The 8,856-nt window shown below is 34.8% G+C and overlaps 1 protein-coding gene across 1 annotated transcript; it reads right to left on the bottom strand.

Annotated features, from left to right (window-relative positions):
• Nucleotides 1-1,727: 1,727 nt before the first annotated feature.
• GCG (glucagon) lies at nt 1,728-8,428 on the bottom strand. The gene is made up of 6 exons (XM_036386848.2): nt 8,330-8,428; nt 7,783-7,944; nt 6,861-6,914; nt 5,167-5,304; nt 2,891-3,034; nt 1,728-1,902 (listed from the first exon to the last, which is right to left on the bottom strand). The coding sequence occupies exons 1-6, from the start codon at nt 8,425-8,427 to the stop codon at nt 1,878-1,880; spliced, it is 621 nt and encodes a 206-aa protein (XP_036242741.1). The 5' UTR covers nt 8,428; the 3' UTR covers nt 1,728-1,877.
• Nucleotides 8,429-8,856: the final 428 nt, after the last annotated feature.

The raw sequence follows: 8,856 nt of genomic DNA, 5'->3' as shown, positions 1-8,856 counted from the left end.
CTAGATCAGGACTTAGAAAATTAGAGGTTAAATGTTTTTCTTGTGTTCCAGACAAGCTGCATAAACTTGAGAAAATAATTCATATCCCTCTGTTCCTAAAGCATATCATTTGTAAAAGTGTGGAAAGCCCAGTATTTTCATAGCTGACAAAGTCATCACCAGGAGGGGCTCAAAATCCCTGGTGACAGACACTGCGAAAAAATGGATTTGTAATTGAGGAATCCTTCCTTCAGAACACCAAAACATCCTGGACAAAGTGAAATAAAACATTTCAAAGGCAATAGTTGAGTCTGTGGGAGCAGCAGAGTTACCTTGTACCATTTTATCCTGGGCCATATGTATCCAACTGTGTAAAACTGAATCTTTTCCAGTTCCGCTTGGACCCAAATCCCACAAATGGGATTAAATAAACAAATAATATGTATACACAGCCTCCACCTTTTTTCCCTTTTTCTTTTCTTATCTCCAGTGGTATTTTGGATGTTATGATTTTATATTTTCTTTAGTGCAAGATTCTATTGAATTTAAATTGTTTAAAGTTGGGATGTTAGCAAAGCTTTCTGTTGTTGCCAAGAAGCTGATCAAGATGCCAAGTTGGGTATGATCTGTTCTGATCTAAAATTACAGAATATTCATTCCTATAGCACTTTGGAAGAATGATCTAATATTTTCCCAGAAATTTTAGATTATAAGTGGAAGTTTCAGATGCTTTTAAAAAACTTATTCCCATAAAAATGTTATTCCTAGCAAAATTATAGGTACTAATTCTGATTCAACAATGGTCCAATTTCATATCAACTTCTACTAGATACTTGTTAAGACCATTGAATTTCTCTTAGACTACTTGCCCTTTAGGACATTTTAATATAAATCCCTCATATATTGCTAAAATAGCAAGAGGAAGAAAAGGGGCTTTGTGTAGTCAGGAAGTAGTTTGGAAGCAGGAGACAGCAGCCCATAAAAGTGATCCTCAGAGAAAGAAGGAAGGAAGGAAGGAATATAACACAGATTAGAGGGTCTTGGCTTGGTTTGGCAATCCTAGAAAATTTGAAGGTGTTCTGGGGCAGTTTCCACACTTATGGAATATATTGCACTTAACATTTTCCAAATCTGTCCTCCTGTTCTGAGCCAGAATTTATGTTAATGAAGAATAATTGTCTCTTCAGTCATGTTTCTCCCTCTAGCTTCATCTTACATGATTTATTTTTCACCTAAAGATAGTTCAGAGTTCACATAGCTCTTTTCTGGGAATTATTGCAGAGAAAATGTGACCAAACAATGCTGAGTTTATCATTCCAAACAAACCACTTCTAAAATCTCATAGACACTAAAATATTAGAATAAAATGAAATGGAGTGCAAAGAGGAACATGGCATATACACAATGAGAAGTCAACAGAAAAGAAGCTTGAAAAAAATTTATTTTAGGCTATAATTTAATACCCTTAAAGCTTAGCCTTTTTATAACAAAGGTTTTAAGAGGGATATTTACTTCTCAGGCATTTGTAACTGCCAGCCCCTTATGAATAACACGTATAATTGGTAATTGAATAATTTGTGTGTAGAAGTAAATTTTTTAGAAAAATAATTTTATCCTTAAATATAAATGGAGTTACTTTAGTCCTAATAAATGCAAAACATGAAGTTATAGAACTTTCACATTCTTAAAGCTGTTAAGAAAACCATCCCTTAGACAACAGGTTTTCCATATATAAACCTTTGGCAACACTAAACTATAGTACAATTATTTCCTGGCATGCAAGGTGACATAGCTTTGTTACAACAAATGTAAATGACAGAATACAGATTTCAGAATCTCTTAATAACTGGCAGTTGATGAAATGAAGATCTTCATTTATCCCATTTTATTCTTCATTTTTACTGGTATTCTTCCAAAAGGTCTCTGGGGAAAAAAACAAAGAAAAAAAGCAGCAGCAATTAGGAAAAATTCTAAGTCTCCCAAGATTTATGAAATATGTGTGGAACATATTTTTTCTGTTTAAGAGTGAGCAGATGTTAGTTTCACAGACCTCTCAATGCCTCTCTCTAATAACAGATTGAAAACAATTATTCCTAAAGGAAAAGCATTTTAGTAGTTTCTAATAGATTCTTTTCCTAAATTGTTTGTTTCAACGCTGAACTACAAACATAAAAATAGTAACATGTTAATAAAAACTGTATTTTAACTACACCTTCTAAATTTTTTGTTAATTTTGTTTCAGATTTCCAAAATCAACTGTCTTTTTGGGTGCTTTAATAATGCAAATGGGATATCTAACATGCTAAAAAAATCTGGCCACTCACATGTGTCTTGTGTTGGCATTTAATGACTTCTTAAAATGCTTTGTTAATTTTAATAAATAATTCCCAAATATTAACCTGTTCACAGCGCTCGTTTAGAAAATGCTGCTTTGCCTATATACAGGCAAACGAAAGCAGGGGTCCCAAAGAGTCACCTGGCAGGAGCTCAGATTACAGCACTCTTCCCTAATGACAAGCCACAGATTAAGGCAGTATTTTATATCACAGTCTTTAAAGAATAATCAGTTTGGTGCAATTTTGCCAATCAATATTTCTGATTTTATAATGTCCCATGCAAAGCAAAGTTTTATTTTTCAGTATTTAATATGACCTTACTTCTGGTAACATTCAGTGGCAGAACTACTTTCAAGTTAAATAGGAAATTATTAGAGAGGTTCACCATTGATAAAAATTCAGATAATATTTGGAATGAGTTCCATTTAGTGTCTTATCCTTCTTTGTCTGTAACAAAGTTTGCAACATACTACAGATATATCAGCAGCTAAGAGAAAAATTAGTAGTATTTTCCCCCAGTGTGACAAATGCATTTAAAATATCAGTATATTAAGAATAGTATAAAATTCAGGCACCTTTGGGTAACTTTTGTGTTAATGAGCCATTTTAGGAACTCTTTGGCAGCCATGTCATCAAGGACTTTGTTGATATCACTCGTGAAAGTGCCATCTGCATGTCTTCGACCCATTTCTTCAGCCACAAGAGCTTTTTCTGGGAAACTTCAAAAATAAGAAATTATCAACACTGTGTAGATCAAAACAAACAATCCATTTAAAAGGGCCTTGTTACAGGGTTCTAATACACTGCACATTCCCTGTGATTTTAAGGAGTTAAGGGTTGAGCCTGATGTTATGGCTCAGTGCAGCACAATGCGTGTCAGAACATCTTTTGAGGCATTATGTTCAAAACACACAGCCATTCCTTCCAGTGAGCCTAAACTCCTCTCCAGCAGTTTTGAAAAAGCCATACATGCAAAAATATATCTCAGTCTGCAATGTCTATGCCACGTATATTAGGAACTAGTACATTTACTAAGAATTGCTATTTAAGAAATACAACTAGTAAAACATTACAGTCAAATTTTCATACATTTTTCTGTTTTATTTGGACATAAGGCCTATTTATTTACTTAAAATATATTTCCTAAGAATTCTTATTCTTAATAAAAATTAATAAGGGCAGTAATTTCTTTTTTTGCAGAAGAGTTGTTGAAATAGCTCACTTAAAGCACCTGTATAAAACCTATGTCCTTGTTTGATGTAAAATCATAGAATGTGGCATTTTGTACTTGGAATCAGATCCTGATTATTTTTCCATTCTTTTTTTGACTGCTGGAAAACCAGTTTGTCAAAACCAGAGTTTGATTTAGAAAACTTTCCTCTCTTGTTTCATCCCATCAAATATAGGAAGATTTTGATGGATTTCATTAAGATGGGCTGATCCTGAAGCACCCTGGGTTCTGGATCCAATGACAGGCAGACTGGATCATTTCAAGGAAGGTTGTATACAAGTTCAACCACAAATGGTACTAAATATTGGAAAGCAGAAGGGTTGTCTACAATTAATTGCCCATCTAGGTTTCTAAGTTCAGTTGAGGTTGTATTTCTCTCAAATGGATACAGACATACTCTATTTCTGCTCATGAAAATAAAACATGACAGAAAAACAAGTGGATGTCTGAACATAACTAAGAAGGGGAACCAGCTTTTCCCTTCTCTGTATAGCTGACCTAATTTATTTAACTCCATTTTTTTTCAGGAAATTGTCAATATTTACAAAACTTAATTTTTCCTATTTAGTCTTCCTTAACTACAACACACAATCTTGTCTTACAGATTGTATTTTATTATTATTTTTTATTATTATTATTTTTATGTAAAGTGAGAGACTTACATAATACTTTACAGCTGGTAGAATATTTAATCAGAGGATGAACTGAAATCCCTGCCCCAAAGAGCTTACAGTCTAAAGGCACAAATAAGTACAGAACAGTTGAAAGGTGGGCAGTGGCAGCTGCATGGTGTAGCTCCTAACCATGTAGAGTTGGAAAAAGATGAGCAGAAGATGCCTGCAGGAGACTGAAGGCAATGCCATTCTAATTGTAAGACCATCGTGACAAAAGATGTAAAGTCATGAGGGAGTACATGAAGTGGATAGGATAGAGAAATCTGCAATGAGTATGTGGAGAACAAGGTAGAAATTAAAGAAATCATAGGTAGGCAAAACCATTAGTGGAGCTTTGTGTCCAGGGAACTGCAAACCATGGCAAAAGAATCAGAGACATCTTAAAAAGGAAGATAAGCTATAGCAAATGATAGTTATGGCAGCAGCAGCTTGGGGAGACTCTGAGAAGCATGGGAAGAGGAAAATAAGTTCTTAGTTACTCCTGGGAGTGATCATCAGCACACAGAGTACAACTGAAGACATTGGTAAAGATTTAATCTTGGAAATATTGCAGGGGAAAAGATGGACTGTAAAAGGAAAAGAAGAGAAGGCAATTTAAGGTGATAGTGACTTGAATAATCTCAGTGACAGTTAAGGAGACTGTAAGCAATGTTATGTGAAGGGGAAGATCGTAGTTAGAGGAAGAAGGTCTGGTTTAGTTTTAGATGTGTTGACTTTAAATAAACTTCACCTTTTAGAGTGTAACAGCATACTGAACAGATTTTAATCTGTATTTGAACTTAATAATGTAAAGTGGTAGTCAATCACCAACAGAATATCTTCTAATACAAAAGAAAGACATGAAGTACAGCAAGAATGATCAAAAGCACATCAAAGTTTCATCAGACATGATTTCTAACCCCAAATGCTAGGCAAAATTTAATAAGAGGAACAGATGGATTCTTACTCTCTTCTTCCTCGTCCATTCACTAACCAAGCAATGAACTCTTTGGCAGCTTGACCTTCCAAATAAGAGGTGATGTCACTGGTGTAGGTGCCTTCAGCATGTCTCTCATATTCAGCGTGGCGCTTGGAGATGGCATTGCTGAAAGGAGAGCAGTACCACAGGAGCAGACTGTAAGAATTGAACTTTTAAACAATCTTTATTGATTTCAATTTCCCACTTGCCAGACTAGTGTTTCTATAGGAAAGAGGGGTTCTTTTTGTGCCTCAAATTGATCTTGACATATTTTTTGTGGTTAGGTTTCAGTTCTGAAGGTATGCCTGTACTATGCAGTACAGTTTTGTGCAGAGATTCCTGAACTAGTTCTGAACAACTCACTTCAAGTGTGGAAAGCAATTACAGCTGTATTGGAATGGTCTTACTAATTAAGTATGAGCTAGAAACTGTATTGTATTACACAGATATGCTTTTTGTTGCCCTTTGTTAGCTGCTCCCCCTACCTTCACCTTCATTATTTCTAAGCCAAACTATTCAGACTTAATTCCTTTCAAGTTTACATTTTGAGTTGTTTTATAAACACCTTTAAAATCATCTCTCTGAACAAGTCATAATCTTGAAAAACTTTCAGGCCTGATCAACTCCATCTTATTAAAGGCATTCTCCCTCCCTACACCTCATTGTGGTTATTTCTCTGATATAGCACAAAATTATGTTACAGTGGCTCCTGGGAAGGAAAACTGCACTAAGAAGTAGACATATTATGGAATATTTTCCATGAATAAATTCCCTAGCATTTCTGTTTCAAAATTTGCTAATTTCTGCCCAAATCTAGCTCTTTCTATTATTTTTTCTTCTTGGGATGTCACCATTCCTCCTAATTTAGTACCATCTGCACTTTTCATCAGCATGCTAACTAGAGTTGTTTGGAACATTTTTAATGAAATGTTAATTTTTTTTTGAGATATGCAGTTTCAATGAAGCGGAAACATTATTACAAATTTGTTATTAATATTGACAGTGTGAATGTAAGGGTCTTTGTGATCTGGCTATCCTTTTTGGATTTTATGATGAGAGAAAGAATTCATATAGGTATTTTAATCTGTTTTGCAAAAACACTCAGTTTCTCCTTTATTTATTTAAGATTTCCAATCTCTCTGACCTTTTCTCAAAAACACAGTCAAGAAACAGAATTCTGGCCTTCACAGGTCTTCTCCTTTCTGTAATAAGTGGTTTATGAAACATTGGACTGAGTGCTGAGGGCTGAACATTGCATCATGTTTAATCAGCTCTCTGCAAATTTTCCTGGCCACCTTCCTTTCACTAATCTTCTCAATGGTTTTTTATTCTTCAACATAATGTGGTTGTTTTTGTTTATTTTTTTTTATCAGACTTCTCTATACCAAGTTTTTCTTTTTATGTTATTCTCTACTCTCCTTGATTACTTGAAATGTGCTTTCCTAAAACCTATTCTCATCCTGTTGCATTCCTTACATCTGTAGCTATAGAACACAGTGCAGGAATAAATAACATAGAGACATATCCTATTTCCTTGTCAAAAGCAGGTGTGAAATAATGTATTTGATTGATATTTCTTTGATTGTGGTAACATTTCAAAGAACACTAGTTGTTCTCTTTCTTGTTTAACTGAAAATGAACTCAGACTGGTTTAGAATAACAAGTTGTGACAAATAGAATACCTTGAGAGCTGGTCAGGGACTTTGTTATTTTCTGTGTCCTCCTGTGCTTGTTGGCTGTAGTGAAATTGCACAATCATTAGATCATTAATACCAGTACACTGCAAAGCCTGCATAAGCTTTATAAGTTATTATTTGAATATTATAGTGAATCCTCATGACTCATAGATGAATATTATATTCATTATATTTCATATTTTAAATTAGTACAATGTGTAGAAGTTGTTACTTTATACTTTAAAGACTTCCACAGAGATTTAAAAGCATTAATGTAATAGATTCTTCTGGATATTTCTGGATTCTTTTGGGGCAGATTTTCTTTAGAACACAAGACTGACACACTTGTACATTATTCTTGCTCTCAGCTTGCTAGCTTGAGTTTAATCAAAGTATATTTGAAAAAAACATGCCAATTTATGATGATACTGGTAAATTGTCCAGTGGTCAACAAAATCTACACTTCAGCTGCCTTTTCACAAATGAAACTTCAGGATTAGAGTATCCACAGATAGGAAAGTTTTGATGAGGCCTAATGGCCCAGAATTGTGCATTACATTTAAATATCTTATTCGTATTGAACTTAATTGATTCACTGAGAAAATCTGCCTCAAAGAGGCTGAGACAGTCTTTTTAGGTGGCATATAAGACAGTACATTTTGATTTAGCCAAATCCTTTTGATTGATTTTACATGTTTCTCATTTCTAATAATATATTAATATTCTGTTAATGGCTGGACTAGATCTTAGAGGTCCTTTCCAAACTAAATGATTCTATGATTGTATACACAAATTTTCCTCCAATACTTTACTTATTTGAGGTTTATCCATGGTCTGGGATGGGAAGCTGGTACCCAGAAACTGAATTGGCTAGATTCTTGGCTGTTTCTGCTTTGGAGCTCTGTATCAATGTGATCAAAATGCTTACCCATTTCTTTTAGTGCTCATTAACCATTGCACAAAGTCCTGAGCTCGTCTGGTGTCCAGGTACTTGGTGTAATCACTGGTGAATGTGCCTTGTGAGTGACGTTTCACTTCATTCAGTGGTCTAGATTCCTCTATTGGCTCAGAATGAGAAGCTTTGAATGATCTGTGAAAAGTTTAGACCTTGTTAATCTGCAATGGTTGCAGTACAGTCTACAGGTGCATTGATTCTTCTTTCAACAATACTATTTTTTACTCCCACGAAGTGAAAGCAAGTGGCATATTGATCAGTAGCTGTCTGGTAAAAGGAATCTGTATAGCAGATTGGACACTGCCCAATTACACAGTCTGCTTGGATAAATAAGGTAGCCATTGTTTTAATACCCCAGATTTCTGTGCTCAGGTTTGCAATATTAAAAAACCTGTCAATTTCAATGGTAGATCAAGTATGCATAAAGGGGTCTTCAAATTATAGTATGTTTGGCTTCAAAGTGTAAGAAAACAAAGCTCACACCAAGTATTTGTAAAAGTTTGGTCTACTAAGAATTTACCTTGATTTCTCCTCTGTATCCTGAAGAGGATTTTGCCAGCTGCCTTGAACTATCATTAAAAGGAGACCAGCAACAAAATAAATGCTTTTCATTTTCATTGCCTGTCAAAACAGAAATAAAGCAACAAAGAAAAATGTTATAATGTTTCATGTCCAGTGGATGACATTTCAGGGCCTTGGGTAGGCATTCAAAAGATGTAGTTTCTGTTCCAGTCTTTCAGCTCTAGTCTGTATTCTAGAATGCAAGGAGAGCTGAGAGCAACTGCATCCTTGCTGTCCTTTGCAATGTGAGGATAAAGGTCTGTTCTTTTCTCTGGGTTCTGCTGATGGCAAGCATTAGCTCTGTGATACTGTTCTATTGCAAAACTGGGGGTAGTGATGTGGCTGTGATTTCTTTTCCCAGGTCATTCACTAGAGAAAAAACAAAGCAAATCTTTGTCAAGAATACTGTCACATTAGCAGCTCTCCATACTTTCTCACAGAAGTTGCAATGAGTTCACATCAGCAAAATGTCATTGGAAATAATTT

Source organism: Molothrus ater, chromosome 7 (assembly GCF_012460135.2).
Source record: "Molothrus ater isolate BHLD 08-10-18 breed brown headed cowbird chromosome 7, BPBGC_Mater_1.1, whole genome shotgun sequence".
In the NCBI taxonomy this organism is placed as follows: Eukaryota; Metazoa; Chordata; class Aves; order Passeriformes; family Icteridae; genus Molothrus; species Molothrus ater.
This window is presented reverse-complemented; position numbering and strand designations above follow the sequence as displayed.

What these genes read in the sequence shown, in the direction of transcription:
- GCG (XM_036386848.2), bottom strand. Translation starts at nt 8,427, where the DNA reads ATGAAAATGAAAAGCATTTATTTTGTTGCTGGTCTCCTTTTAATGATA. An exon ending in GTCCCTGACCAGCTCTCAAG is followed by an intron (nt 5,305 to 6,860) that starts GTATTCTATTTG and finishes CTCTCCTTTCAG; the next exon opens with CAATGCCATCTCCAAGCGCC. An exon ending in AATGGACGAGGAAGAAGAGA is followed by an intron (nt 3,035 to 5,166) that starts GTAAGAATCCAT and finishes TTATTTTTGAAG; the next exon opens with TTTCCCAGAAAAAGCTCTTG.